This window comes from Pseudopodoces humilis, chromosome 9 (genome assembly GCF_049639895.1).
Source record: "Pseudopodoces humilis isolate 2021_Gansu_Grassland_sample_001 chromosome 9, ASM4963989v1, whole genome shotgun sequence".
Taxonomy (NCBI): Eukaryota; Metazoa; Chordata; class Aves; order Passeriformes; family Paridae; genus Pseudopodoces; species Pseudopodoces humilis.
Window position 1 is genome coordinate 3,395,639 of NC_142208.1, and position 15,191 is coordinate 3,410,829.

General features: G+C 52.3%; 1 protein-coding gene across 4 annotated transcripts in view; it reads left to right on the plus strand.

Moving 5' to 3' along the window:
• The window catches only part of PRKG1 (protein kinase cGMP-dependent 1), a 362,401-nt gene that overhangs the window by 17,447 nt on the left and 329,763 nt on the right, over positions 1-15,191 (plus strand). The window contains exon 1 of one of the 4 annotated variants that reach the window (XM_005530727.3): positions 8,895-9,244. The exons of 1 other annotated variant lie outside the window; for it this stretch is intronic. In XM_005530727.3, the coding sequence (XP_005530784.2) occupies positions 8,934-9,244 (311 nt within the window). In that variant the 5' untranslated portion in view covers positions 8,895-8,933. Of the gene's footprint in view, positions 1-8,894; positions 9,245-9,300; positions 9,726-9,965; positions 10,174-15,191 lie in introns of those variants that run through there. 2 more of the 4 variants (XM_088059523.1, XM_088059524.1) reach the window with 2 other exon arrangements.

Genomic DNA, 15,191 nt, shown 5'->3' on the forward strand with positions numbered 1-15,191 from the left:
TTTGGAGCCTGCCAGGGGCTCTGGGGATGGGTTTGGAGCCTGCCAGGGGCTCTGGGGATGGGTTTGGAGCCTGCCAGGGGCTCTGGGGATGGGTTTGGAGCCTGCCAGGGGCTCTGGGGATGGGTTTGGAGCCTGCCAGGGGCTCTGGGGATGGGTTTGGAGCCTGCCAGGGGCTCTGGGGATGGGTTTGGAGCCTGCCAGGGGCTCTGGGGATGGGTTTGGGCACTGGGCTTTGTGTGTCGGGATTGCAGAAACACGGGAAGGGGGAAAGGGGAAAGGGCCCTGTTGCCTGGGCCGGGTTGCTTAAGGAAAGCAGAGGAGGTAAAGCTGCAACACAAACAGTTCTTGCAGAGAAATCATCTGGGCCCAGCACTGGAGGGACCTGGAGCTGCTGGAGAGAGTCCAGGGGAGGCACCAGGATGATCAGAGGGATGGAGCAGCTCTGCTGGGAGGAAAGGCTGGCACAGCTGGGATTGTTCAGCCTGGAGAGGAGAAGCTTTGGGCTGACCTCACTGTGGCCTTCCAGGGCCTGAAGGGGCTGACAAGAAAGATGGAGAGAGACTCTGTACAAGGGATGGAGGGACAGGACACAGGGAATGGTTTCCCAGTGCCAGAGGTCAGGGATAGATGGGATATTGGGAAGGAATTGTTCCCTGGGAGGGTGGGCAGGCCCTGGCACAGGGTGCCCAGAGCAGCTGTGGCTGCCCCTGGATCCCTGGAAGTGTCCAAGGCCAGGTTGGACTTTGGGGTTTGGAGCAGCCTGGGATAGTGGAAAGTGTCCCTACCCATGGCAGGGAGTAGTCTGGGATGAGCTTTAAGGCCCCTTTGACCCCAAACCCTTCTGTGATTATACAAAAGATCAATACCAGCCCAGGAATCTTTCTTTCTCAGCCTCAGAGAAGCAGACCCAAAACACTTTGCCTTTGCAGCAGCATTTCTGCCAAGGGATTTTTCCCTTTAGTTTTGAGGAAGCTCACAGTGGTTGGTCCCACAATTCCCCAGCTGTGCTGTTTTCCACACAAACCAAAGACTGGGAGCTGGTGGGGAAGAGGTGCACGAGTGAACCTTGCTGGCATGTTTGAACACTCTGCCATGCAGAGGGGTTAAGGTCAGAGGAAAAGCAGCTGGGAATGGAACTGGAGTGAGGAAAAGCAGGGCAGGTGAGGAGGTGGAGCAGTGCCAGCCAGGAGGGAGCCCTGCACCTCAGCCAGGGGTTTGGCTGCTGATCTGCAGAAATGGAAGAAAGGTGAGGATGAGAGCTCTGCCCATGCCCTGACTCACCCAGGGCACTCAGCTGAGAGATGTTGGCGATGCTGAGGAAATCAGGTGAGTTCTGGTCTCTAATGCTCTGATGAGTAGAGCAATCAGTCCCTGCAAACACTGACAGAGAAAACGGTGAATATAAACATTTTACACACTCTGAGAGCCCAACTTGATGGAGTTCCCCCAAGCATAAATAAGAAATCGCTGTAGAAGTCAGCGGAGCGCTGTAAAACCTTTGTGAGGCCTGATGTGAGCCCTGTTTGCAGATTGTGCCTGGATGATTCATGGATATTTCCTTGGTACTGTAACAAGCTGTGCCCTCTGTGGGGTGCAGCCATTGATTCGGAGCCTTAAATGATCACAGGGCTCTGCTCCTGTGGACAGAACTTTTTGGGAAATGTTCTCTAAGAGGACAGGTTTAGCATTGCTGGAATTGTGGCCATAAACACCTGTAGATCCCTAAATAAGAGTCTGGTGCTCCAGCAGAATATTTGCAGTTGCTCAGGACATGCAAATGTCAAAGACTTCAGGATAAATTCTGTTTTTTTTTAAAAGGAAGACAGCTCTCAGTGCCACTTAAAGAAACATCAGCCTGTTCTCCAGGCATGTAAAGGCCAGGTTTGAAATCTGTGGTTTGTGTTTATTGTTATAAATGCCTGAAACAGTCAAATAATAATTTTTAATAAGCAGAGGAATTAAACTGATTGTATAAAGAGACAGGGCACTTGTTCTCAATGCATCATGAAATAATGGTAACACACTGGTTATTTTCATATCAGGGGAGCAGAATTTGTGTTTATTTCTAATCAAATTTCAAGTATAAATGAATTGTTTTGAAGGCTGGATAAATCAACCCGACAGACCAAGGCAATTATGGGAGGTGAGTGGTGCATTACTGGTGAGGAGAGATAAGAAACACTGCAGGGTCTGAAAGGGTGAGCAGAGGGAGCACCTGGAATTGTAAATGCTTGGGGCTGCCGAGAGGTTTGTCACTATGAAACCCCTGAAGTGGAGGAATGGCATCAAACAGCCTCAAAATGAGGCTGGAGAAATGAGTTGCTATCAATTAATATAATTTTGGGGGGCGGTAGGGGAGTGAGCTTCTTGCTGTTCTCACTTTCCTGAGGGTTTTGCTTTCCACCTCGCAGCCAGAGCGCCGTGACGGAAACAATGAGCGAGGCGCACCAGGCAGCGCAGGTCAGAGAGGGGAAAAGCTGAAGCTGAGGAGTTCAGCTGTGGTTGTGTCATGTTTTAAAAGGAAACAGTGAGGAATTGCAGCTGTCTCATGGAACAAAGCTCATCTTTGGTGAGCCCAAGTTTTTCCCAGCATCTGAGGAAGATCGGTGCTCTGGCAGAGTTGGGATTGTTCAGCCTGGAGAGAAGTTTTGGGGTGACCTCACTGTGGCCTTACAGTGCCTGAAGGGGCTACAGGAAACATGGAGAGAGACTCTGTACAAGGGATGGTGGAGGGAGGGACAGGACACAGGGAATGGTTTCCCAGTGCCAGAGGGCAGGGATGGATGGGATATTGGGAAGGAATTGTTCCCTGGCAGGGTGGGCAGGCCCTGGCACAGGGTGCCCAGAGCAGCTGTGGCTGCCCCTGGATCCCTGGAAGTGTCCAAGGCCAGGTTGGGGTTTGGGGCTTGGAGCAGCCTGGGCTAGTGGAAGGTGTCCCTGCCCATGGCAGGGGGTGAAATGAGCTGAGATTTAAGGTTTCTTCCCAGCCAGACCATTCTGTGATTCCACAGGTGCCTTGGGATCTGTTGCTGCTTGTTGGAGTCTCATATAAAGACAAGCCAAGAGGTGATTTCACGTGTAAAAGATGTAAAACAGATGCAGTCCAAGGAGGAATGTGTGGGGGATAGTGAAGGTCACAGGGTCACTGAGCACAGCCTGTCCCCAGCAGTTCAGCTCTGGCTGATGAGAAATGGAAGGAAGCTGGCCTGGCTATCCCAGCCATCCCACTGTGGAAATCAGACCAGCACATGGCTCCCACCTTCCTTCAACTGTTTCAGCTTCCCCCAGTCCAGCAGAGATGTGTCTGGCAGCAGAATGAACCTGTTTTCCCAGCAACATCAACTGAGCTGATGTTTTTTACAGACTTCACCTCTGTTGCATCCTGGATCTTGTGGCTCCATGACTGAATCTGCTTCCTTACATTTTGTTTAATTGGTCCCTGGGTTCATTTGCTGGTTGCTTATGGCTGAAAGCAAAAGGAAAACTACATTTCCATGACCTGCCTTGTCTAAATGCTGCTTTTGCTCTACATAGTCAGTGCCCCAGGACTGCTGGGAGAAGCAGGGCACGGGCAGTGTCTAATTGTGGTAACTGCAAAGAGCATGGAGTGTTTATTTTGGCAGCTTGCAGAATAAGTTTCTGCTTAATCCCAGCCTAAGGAGGCTTCCCAAGGCAGCCGAATCGTTTAGAAGTTGTTACTGGCTTAATTCAGCCCAAAGAAAGAAGTGTTTAAGGTCTCCCTGTGTCTGATCTTGCTGGGCAGTCCAACCTTTTCTGGAAAGTGGGAAAAGTGAGCCAGTCACTTGAGGTGTGTCTGGACAGGAGGGATCAGGATCGTGGCCCAGGCTCCTGCAGGAGGGATGGGGATCAGGTGTGTGGTCCTTCCTGGAGAAAGCCTGGCCCCAAGGATGTCACTCAGGCTGAGGATGTGAGAAGTGCTCCCAGGAATCCCATAGCATTCCCTTAACCCTGAGGGGCTGTGGGGATGCACAGCCACCATGTGCAGCCAGCTGGTGGGGTGAGCAGCTGAAAATCCAATTTTCTGTGCGGTCATGGGAGAAAAACTTCCTGCTTTTGGAGGGCAGAGGTTTCTGTAGATGTGTGGGCAGAGATGGTGGGAATAGAGTCTTGTTAGTGGGGAGAAGAAGTCAGAGGGATGGTTTTGATTGCTCTGATGGAAGGACCAAGCTTTGAAGGGCTTGTTGAACTTCTGGCTACCGAGAATGATTTTTGGGTGCCATTTTTCTGTAGAAATTGTAATTAGATGAGTGATACCCATGTTGTTTCAGCTCTGCAGCCCACCCAGCAGGAAGCACAGTCCAGGCTTTGCTCCAGCCTGGAAAAACAACGAGGGGAGGGAGATCTCTTGTCTTGTACTGACAGGAGGTGCTTTGTGCCATCTCTTCCTGCCAGGCAAAGAGGCCACAAAGGAGAATTTAAATCTTCAGCGTGATGTGACATGTGCTCGAAAACACTGCGTTCCTGGAGAATCCTCTGCTATTCCATGCTCCCAATGTCTCCTCCTCCGGCTTTGCATGGCACAAACATTCATTTTGGTGTTCTGTGTGTCCCTAATGTGATATAAAAAGCTAAATGCATTACAACTGCAGAACAGCACATTGTTATTTTTTCCTTCGGCTTCTTCTGCAGCGAGCAATTTTTTGTTCCATTAATAAGCCTTGTGGTATTTTTCTTTTCCTTCTCATGCACTCTACCCCAGATTCATCCTGGGAGGATTTCCTAGGCAGGCTGGAATGGCTGTGTGCTCTTCACACTTCTCAATGTTTCTTACTGAGCATGGAAAGAACTAATGCCCTAAAGGAAAGTCATCAGGATAATCCAACTTAGATGTTTTGACTTCCAGCACGAAGGAATCAATGGGGTTTGAATGACAGTGCTCAGAGCTGGATATCTCCATCCCTTTGTGGGGAGGAACAAATGGCCTTCAACTTTGTTTTAGAGGCTCTGGGAAGGATGAAAACAGGGAGGAGGAACATCCAGTGTCATGAGAAAATAGGTCTTCTTTTCCTAGAGAAAAGAGGCTGAAGCACTCCCCAGCTGTTCAATTCCTGCTCCTTGGTCTTGGCTTTCACACAGTAATTTCAGCGTCATTCCTGGGGGCTCAGTTTAGTTCCCAGCTGCCCCCTATAAATCTGTAGGGCCCTGTGGACCCAGAAGGAGCTGCCAGAGGTACTTCAGAGCAGAAGGAATGGCCAGATGTGCCTTAGGGTGGAGTCAGGTGTGCCCATGTTTCAGTAGGTGGCACTCCTTGCTCTGCCTTGGGGACTGCCGTGGATTTTGGGGATGTAGTGGAATAGCAGGTGGCATCCCATGGATGTGAGATGTGGTGAGTCTCAGGTGTGACTACACCTCGCAGTGCTTTTTGCAAGGGTTCAGCTGTTGTGCTGCCTTCCTTGGAATTTTCCTGTATTTCTGTTGTTCCTTCTCATCATGAAAGGTGTGCAGGTGGGGAAGGAATTTGGTTGTGTGCCAGTGGAGGGAAGAGCCTGCAGGTCACACACCTTCCCAAACCTGCACAAAGCCCCCACCAGCAGGATAATCCATCACAAAATCCAGCTGGTTCAACTTTCTGCCATGGGCTGATCTACTCCTGCAGATATTCTGGGGAAAGAGTAGAGTGGATTAGGCAGGGAACAGACACCACATCCAGGAGGAGGCAAATGTTTATGTATGTGGTCAGTGGTGCATGTCCAGCCTCTCTGTCCGTGCTGTCCTGGCCGGCTGGAGCAAGGTGACATTTGCCCGTCAGGGATCGTGCCAAGTCCCTGAGCCTTGTCTCAGAAATCCAGGGAGGTGTTTGCAGGATAGACAGTGTTCAAATACAGTTTCAGCTTGGGAAATGGCAGCTGAGTGGGTGCATTTGGTGACAGATGATCCCTGAAAAGGTTCAGAAGCAGAAGCTATCAAAACCCCGGAGCTGTGCAGAGAGGAAATATTGTGAGTGCAGTGGAGAGGAGAAACACCCCTGCTCTGTGTCATTCCCACCAGCCAGCCCTGGCGTGCTGTGCTTTGGGGCAGATGTCTGCAGATGCTCTTTTTTTGGCTTCCCACTCAACATCCAGGCACACTCTGGCAGTGGAGGGAGCAGGAAAAGGCTTTGGGAAGTTCATAGCCAAAAGTGTCCTTAAACCATGAGCAGCTTTGCCCCGTCTTCCCAGCACCAAGCCAGTTGGTACATTCCTGCCATTCTTCATCCTAAAGCTGTTTCTTTCCATTTCCTGCATCAAGCAGATAAAGCAGCTGCTCTGTTGAGCCTCAGCTTTATTTATTTTATTTTTTTTTATTTTATTGGGAGCATTAAATTGAAAGGAATGGGACCACAGAATTTATTTTTATTGGAGGGGAGTGGTACCCTGGGATCCCAGAGATCACACACCAGGATCTGTGCTGGCCTCATGGTTTCTGTGCTCTGGTTTCTTTGGGAGAGCAGGGAATAGCCAGAAATAGGCAACTGCTGGCTGCCTTCCTACAGCAGAGCTCTGCTGTCGGCTTGTGAAGGCCTTTGGGCTGCTTTGGCCTCATCTTTAAACCAGGGAACACCGGCCTTGGACTTGACAGCTGCTGGTTATGGTCCCAAATCTAAACCTGGGCCATAAAAGTCTCTCCTGATACCCCTATAAGGGTCTAATGGAAATCTGCTTCCCACCTGGAAATAAATATATATTTTAGATACACTCGGCTAAATTTCTTGACAGCTTTATTTGCCATAATTTCTCATGGTTTTCTGTGAATCCTTTCTGTTCTGGGACACTGTTGTCTCAGTCCTGGGCTGTGCCCCTCTCATAGAAACAAAGTAATGTTATTTTACTGCCTGTCACTGAGAAATTATGCACCAGTTTTCCCCAGGGCTTCCATTCTTTTGAAGCTTGGTGGGCTTCAGGTAACTGTATCACCTCTCCCTCCTGCAGATTTCACTTCTGCAGGGAGGAAAGCAATAAAAATTACATCATGTCGGCTGAATGCTGTTAAAATATTTTATTTATCACTGATTCCCAGTTTGTAGGCAGAAGGAATGCATCTGTTTAATGCCTGTTGTCTTTAAAATGGAAATGTTCAGCAGATATTTGGTACTTTTGTTTCCAGTGAGTTATGTGAGATGGAAATAGGGGGAATAGACAGTAAAAAATGCTGTCTGGACTTAAACCCATGGAAACAACTGGAGGACTTTGCTTTGTGCCTGGCATGAATGTATCAAGGGGACTGAAAACTGAAGAGTTCTGCATAATCCAAATGCTTTTTTCCCCCTTTTCATGTGCATCTTGAAAAATGCAGGATCAAATGCACGAAGAACCTGCAAATCCTCATGCCTGTGAGCAGAGGCTAGGCTCTTTCCAGCAAGTGTGGAGCAGGGAGCAGTTCTAATTCCTCATCTGTTCTCTTTTATAAATTTATTTTATAAAGACCAGCTGCGGGTTGAAAGCTGGAGCCAGTGTGTAATGGGGAAAAAAAAAGGGGCAATACCAAAGGAGCTCATTCCCATAAGCAGGGGTTAGATGTCTGCCACTCCCCAGCTCATGCCTGGCATGGGAGGTCTAGGACACAAACACCTAGGTTCCACCCACCTCCAAAAAACATATTCAGGGCTGCATCCTCCTCCTCCCCAAATGAAGTGCCCCCAAGAGAGAACAGGAACAGCTGCTGAAAAGCTCTGAGCATGGAAGCGTGCCGATGCCCCAGTGCTGCAGCAGCTTTTGTGAGGGTCCTGCATCCAGCTGCGCTCGAGGCTTTCATCACTGGCTCCTCCTGGCTGGATGATTTTATCAGGAGCCCCCAAAACAGCTCACAGCCCCCTGTTTTTTCCCCAGAGAGCCAAGGCTGGAGCAGTTCTCTAAGGGTGAGCATTGCTGGCCCTTCAGTGCCTGACAAATGGAAGAACCCAGAACCATTTGGCACTGAGGGCTCGGCCGCTGTGGCTCATTTATTTGATTTTGTTATTTCGGTGCTGCAGCCCCGTGGGCTGTATAGCAGAGGTTGGACCACGCAGAAAACCTGAGTGCACAAAGGAAAACCCTGCACTCTGGGAAAATCCAATTGGGTTTGGTGTGGCAGAAACTTAATTTGGGCTTTCACGTGGGTATTTGGGCCAGGCAGAAAATCTCCCAGATTTAAAGTTAGGGGTTTTTTTAGTGCTCTGAAGGCCAGATGCCCTGCCTCCAGGCTTTTCCAGTGCAGACAGACTTGACCGATATTCCCATGGAAATCTGGGTTTTTGGAGCCCGGAGCTTGCTGAGGCTTGAGGAGGAGCCATGCCAGACGCTGGCTTCTGCTTCCACTCGGAGAAGACAACAAAAACCGTCTCTTTAAAAGCAAAGTAAAGGGGGGATAAGTTCTTTAAGGAGAAGTGGCACCTTGAGTGGAGCGGAGGGAGGGGAGCGGGGCCCCGGCGGCAGCGGGACGGGAGGGGAGATCGCGGTTCGGACCTGTGCGCTGGCCTCCAGCAGAAGGCCGGCAGGGCAGGCACCGGGGGCTGCTCCCGGCCGGCCCCCTCCCTCCCTCCTCGGCAGCCCGCGGGGCGTGGGCGGCGCGGGGCGCGGCGGGGCCGGCGGGAGGGAGCGGGGCGAGCATGTGCACCCTCCCCGCCGCCCCTGCCTCCCTCCCGCCGCCCGCCCGCCTCCCCTCCCTCCCCGCTCGCCGCCGCGGGTGTGTGTGTGTGTGTGTGTGTGTGTGCGTGTGTGTGTGTGTTTCTCGGCTCCCTCGCCAGCCCGGCCTGACGCAGGCGGATCCACATCGCCCCTGACAACACCCCGGCTCCGGAGCGCCGTGCCGGGGGTCCGGGTGCGGCGGCGGCGGCCCCGCGGGGCCGGGCCGAGCCCAGGGGGGCGGCGGGGGCCGGGGTGGCCCGAGCGCGGGGAGGCGGCCCCGGGGGGGGAAAGTTGCCGGGAGCGGCCGGGGGCGAGCGCGGCGGCAGGACCATGGGCACTTTGCGGGATTTACAGTACGCGCTGCAGGAGAAGATCGAGGAGCTGCGGCAGCGGGATGCGCTCATCGACGAGCTGGAGCTGGAGTTGGACCAGAAGGACGAACTGATCCAGAAGCTGCAGAACGAGCTGGACAAGTACCGCTCGGTGATCCGGCCCGCCACGCAGCAGGCGCAGCAGCAGAGCGCCGGCACCTTGCAGGGCGAGCAGCGGACCAAGCGCCAGGCGATCTCGGCCGAACCCACCGCCTTCGACATCCAGGATCTCAGCCACGTCACCCTCCCCTTCTACCCCAAGAGCCCGCAGTAAGCAGGGGGTCACGCCGCCGCTCAGCCTCCCCCCTCTCCCTCACCCCGCTCCATTCCCGGCCTCGCCGCCCGCCCGCCGGGCAGGGACCGGAGCGGAGCGCGGCATTCCCGCATCCTCCTCGGGTGGCCCCGCGGGGTGGGAAAGTTGCGAGCGCCGGGTTTGCGGAGGGTGGGGGGAAGAGCGGCAGGAGTGAGTGCCGAGGTGCCAGCAGAGGGGGACCCGGCTGTCCCCCGTCCCGGCTGCGGGGCGATCCGTCCATCCCGCCGGGGAACGGGGGCAGCGGCGGGCGCGGGGGGGACGCTGCTGCCGGCGGGTTGAACCGGATCGTGTCGTGGGCATGGAGGCTTTATCGCTGCGGGAGAGGGCGGGGAAACCCGGGGCTCGCTCCGGGACCCCGCAGGGAGACATTCCCAGCTGGGAAACTTGGAGCCCAACAGGATACGGTGCCCGGCTCTCCGGGCGGGGGCTGGTGCTTTGGTGAGGGGGTGTTTGGCAGAAGCAGGAGCTTATTGCAGTGTCCTGGTGCGCCGGAGGGTATGCGGGGGGCAGGGAAAGTTGCGGGGATCTTCAGGTGTCGGAGCGCCGGGGGATGCGCTGCCCCGGTTTCACACCTGCCGCAGATTAGGGAAATTAGAGCGCCTTAATGGGTAAACGGAGCCCTCGCGGGAGCGGGATCGCTCTCCCTCGCTCCGTAGTTCTTTTTTTTTGGCCAATAAATCGCCGTGCCTTTGGTTCAGCGCTCCTTAAGGCATAAAAAAGGAGGAGGGAAGAGGTGATGAGCGGATGCTCGCCGCGTCGGGCTCCATGTGCGGGGACGGAGCGCAACCTCCCCGTCGATGGGCAAACCCGCCTCCCCTCCGCGACCGGCATCTTCCTCGTGGAAGAGCATAACCGGGAGCGCTGGCGGACCCCCGGAGCCATCCCGGTAGCGGGGAGTGTGTGTGCCGGGTGGGCTCCGGGATGCGGGCGCCCTGCGGAGCCCCTCGGGGGTCGGGGCGGGCGGCGCGGGGCCGGGGCCGCGGCACAGGGACGGTGCCCGGGCAGGGGTGGCGGGGCTCGGGGACCCTGCTGGGGCACGGGGAGCCTGCCGGAGCGTCCTCCCAGGGACCCTGCCGGGGCTGGCCCCGCTCCCCGCGCAGCCTCAGCCCTTTCCCGCCGCCATGGCGGGGCCCCGCCGTCTCCAGGCAACTGCCCGCCCTCAGGGCGGCCGCCATGGCCGGACCCCGCCGGGCCCAGCCGGGCCGGGCCGCGTGTTCCCCTCATACCACACTCCCGTTCCCACATTCCCATTCCCGCCTCCCCCTTTCCCACCGCCGCAGATATTTTGTCCTTTTAAGGCGCCTTGGCCGCGCGTTCAAAAGCATGGCAGGGGAGGAACGGCGGCGGCGCGGGAAATGCCTCCCCACAGCCCCCAAAAGGAACAAAACACCCCAAAAAGTGCCCGCCGGGGGCTGTCAGGAGAGTGGGGCCAGGGGTGGCTGAGGCCAGGCGGGCGAGCGCTCCTCTGTGAAATCCCTGGCGTGTGCGGTAAACATCGGAGCTGGGATAAAGCATCCCACGGTGTTAGCTTCTCTGGGAAAGCAAAACCCCAAAGCTGTCGCTTTCCTTGTCGGTGTCGTCGCCCCTCGGCGCCCTTGAAGCGCAGATGGAGCTGGCAGAGCTCCGGGAAGCGCCACAGGTTTCAGCAGAGCGACTCGGCAGCCTCTGCCGTACCCGGTGAAATGTGCAGGAAGCCTGGCAAAGCCTTGGATTAACGTTTTCCAGCTGGAATTTTAATTGCTCTTTGTGTAAACGCAGCCCTGCAGTCTGCTGTGGGGGTATGGCGTGCCACTCCTCTGAGGAGGTGTTTCATATTGGTCATCCACGGGCAATACTCCTGATGTTATTTGCAATATTGAAGTCAACTTGTGGCTGCAGGTTGTAATTGCTTTTCAGCTGGGGCGTTCCAGGGGTTTGGAGCAGCCTGGGATAGTGGAAGGTATCCCTGCTCGTGGCAGGAGGCTGGAATGAGATAAGTTTTGGGGTCACTTCCAACCCAAACTGGTCTGTGATTACAGGAAAAGGTCCTTGCTAATGGTTTCAGGAGTGTACAGGCTCTGGGAAGTGTTGCGTGCTCTGTGTCAGCCCTACCCGGTGGCCAAGATAACTCATAGTGGTGGTGAGAGTTAAGGTGGTGAAGACATGGAAATAACAAAATCTGCAAAAAAAGGTGTTGGTTTTTTATTTCTCCCCTGTTCACGCTGAATCTCAGTTGACTCTTGGGGTAATGACTCTTGGTTTTGTCAAGCCACCAGGAAGTGTTCAAAAGGCAGGTGTATGTGTCACTTGGGGGATATTAGTTATTGGTGGCCAGGGCAGTGCTAGGGGAATGGTTGGACTTGGTGATTTTAGAGAGGTTTTCCAACAAAATTATTCTGAAGTAACCTCTGGGATTTTTTGGTTTTTTTTTGTAGTTAGGTGGTGCTGGATTTGCTCTGATCTGGCAGAGGTGGCTGGAGATTGGGAGGAACAATAGTAGCAGGAAGTCTGTTGGAACTGAATTATCATGAGGGTCATGGCAGATACTTGAGGGTCTGTGGTGGTGGAAGCTGTTGTGATGGCACATAGAAGATTCTTGGTTATGGAGTGGCTGAGCTCTGAATGAGCCTAAGACAGCTGGAGAGGGACTTGAGACAGGACACAAGGAATGGCTCCCCAGTGCCAGAGGGCAGGGATGGATGGGATATTGGGAAGGAATTGTTCCCTGGGAGGGTGGGCAGGCCCTGGCACAGGGTGCCCAGAGCAGCTGTGGCTGCCCCTGGATCCCTGGAAGTGCCCACGGCCAGGTTGGACTTTGGGACTTGGAGCAGCCTGGGAACAGTGGAAGGTGTCCCTGCCCATGGCAGGGGATGGCACTGGATGGGCTCTGAGACCCTTTCCAACCCAAACCATTCTGGGCTTCTATGAATGGCTTTCAAAGTGTGAGAGGAAATTTAACTGCCTTGTGTGGACAAATACCGTTAAATCTGCAGGATCTCCCCTTTGACACACATCTCCCCCCTCCCTCCCCCCTGTTTAGGATGCATATGGTTAAATAAAATTGCTTTTTCAGAGCTTTAAGAGTTTGAGATGCTGTTGCAGAGTTGGGCTTATTTTGACTCTACAATATTTTTAAAAGTGAAACAGGACTTTGTGGGCTGACCCGGGGAACTAAAATTCATGGAGGGACACGTCCAGCCATTCAGCCATTTTCTTCTGAGTTATGAGCGAGAGGAATTGGGCATTAGCATCTTTATCAGTCTCCCTGTTCAAGTAACTAGAAGCCAGTTATTTAAAATATGTGTCTTTTTTCTTCCCTCCCTCTCTTAAAGGAAATAACTTGCAAGAAGTGAGTAAGAGGGCACAGACTGGGGAGGAAGCTGGCTGCTTTTCCGCCGCAGAAAAAATGCCGTGACAGATCTTTCTCTCCTCTTCATCTTCCCAAATTGCTGCTCGTGTTTGTTTTTCCACACCTTTGACCTCTTGCAGGGTATATCCTGGCTGCTAACAGCTTGTCAGCATGGAGGGAACACTGGGAGACCGAGTTTGTACCAACTGCCTTTGCAGTTAAAATTGTACAGGACAGCCAAGTAAAGAGAAACCTTTTCAACCAGAAAGCTGCAACTCTTCCCTTTCCCTGCCTTGTTCTTGCCATGGGAAAATACCCAGGATTTTAATTTTAACAGGCTGCTTTGTTCAGGGATCGGTAACAGCTGTTTACCTTTTTGGAAGGCTGTGTAATCAGCGTGTTTTCTTCTCCAGAAGGGAGAAAAAAAGAAACGTAGAACATAGAACAAAGCACGGAGCTCGTGAGTGTGAAGGGCCTGATCTCTTGGCTGAGGTGGTACAAGCTCTGTTGTTAACAGAGACAGCAGCGAAGTGCTGTGTCATTTGTAAGAAATGTTGAGTAAAACAAAAAATAACTTGATTTGGGGAGTTAACAGACTTTTGGGGAATCTGCCAAAATCCCAGAGACTCGTTTGTGAGGGGAGGAGCAGCCTGTGAGTTGTATTTAAGAGGTCTGGTTTAAGAAATGTAGAATACTTGGTTGCATAGCCTTAGGGAAAGTACAACATCCATACAAGAGGTTTAACAAAATCCCTGCAACAGCCAGATTGGTTCTTTGAAGGCAAATGTGCACATCCTCTGGGGGCTAGAGGCATATTTTAAGTGATCCTAATAGTCATAAAACCCCCAGCAGTACTTGAAAAGCACTTTGTGTTTAGGGTATTGGCATGAAATGCTCTTCTGGTGTTAATCAGTGCTATGTATGCTGCAGTAGCCAGGAGCCACTAATCTAAAAACCCCTGAAACGACCCAAACCCCTCTTCCCTCAACCCCCACGCTCTCCTCTTCCTACAGTCATTTGGGGGATGGTTGGTACATGGTGAAACCACTGGGAACTGGTTGATGAGATGATGGGGAGAGCAGCTGAGGCACGCTCCTGCAGTGATGGTTTCCTGGAATGTGGGGCAGGAGCTGGAATGGTGGTGGCCTCTTGAATCCTGTCACTTTCTGGTGAAGCATCTTGGCCCGAGCAATCAGCAGAGATGGATGTAGTGGTGCAACCTTCATTCTTTATTTTTTTTTTGGTGTCAGTCCACTGTGATGTGTCCAGCGAACAATTAATTGAACTGCATTTATCATCTGTTGTGAGAGCTATTAAATGCTGTGGTTGCTTTTATGTGCTCTAATGTCAAATCCATCTGAATGTAGTTTTAAGCTGATGCTCGATGGACAAAAATCCATTAATGTCAGTGGGGTTTTTCGGTGCATTTGAACGGTCAGGATTTAAGGTCAGGATTTTATTGCAATGTGTTGAGCGGCGCTGGGGCACCACTGGCTGGGGAGGATCCCTGGTGCTCTGCAGGGATGCGGTTTTGCTGTGAGGGATGATGCTCTCCCTGACAGAGCTGCGAGCACAGGGAGGATAGTGCTGGAGCAAGGCAGCCGAGCGTGATTTTGCCATGTTTTGACAGGTCTGGCTCGGCAGTGGTGGCAGTGATGGGGCTCCCCTCTGTGCGCTCGTGTGACTCACTCTCCTAGCGCCTTTAATGCCTTGGGAAGTGACAAGGGGACATTGTGCCAGCTCAGCTCCTTGTGTAGTACGGTACAACCCTCTGAGGTTTGGGTTACTCGCAGTAGTAAGGGGTGGCTGGGTGGTGTTAGGCTGTTAAGCACAGAAGTACAGTTTTTCTCTATTGAAGCAGTGTTTTGGGTCATCTCTCAACACGCTTGTTCGAGCTGGCGATGTTTATGCTGAGTGTAAACTCCAGAGGGGTTTGACTCACAGGAAGGTAAAAAACAAATCTCCCAATAAAGCTATTAAAGCCACGTAGTTGTTTTGTCATCTTCTGTCTGGTTTTTGCTGAGATGAGTTTAATTGCAAAAGAAAACATCGCTGCAATGTCAGTTATCCTTAGTTCTGTTCAACAAGCAACACAGACTTCCCTGGGTTTTTTCTGCTGCTTTTGGAGATTAATTTTAGCAGTGTGGTGTCAGTAAACTGTGTTTTAAAGCAAAGTAGCTCTGTTCAGAAACTACAGTGACATTTTCTTGGTGGTTATATGCAAAACAGCACTGTTCAGCAAGTAGAGTAGCTCTGAGCACACTAACAGCTGGTAATTAACATAGAGACTCTTTTTTAAACTGTAGTACAGCTCCATAATTTTATTTTCTGCAGAATTAACTTTTTTCCTTTTATCTGTACTACTGGAATAATTACCTATAATTGTCTGAGCTGTGTTACATTCATCCTTAGCCGTACAAATGCTGTAGGTGGAGAGTTTTAAAGTACTTAAACACAAAATGAGGTCCTCAGGCCATGGACACAAATTCCTTTTCTCCAGACTCTGTGAAAGCATTCCTGAGCTTCAGCATCCCATGTTCCTAAACACAGGATGTGTCTTACATTTCTGAAATTGT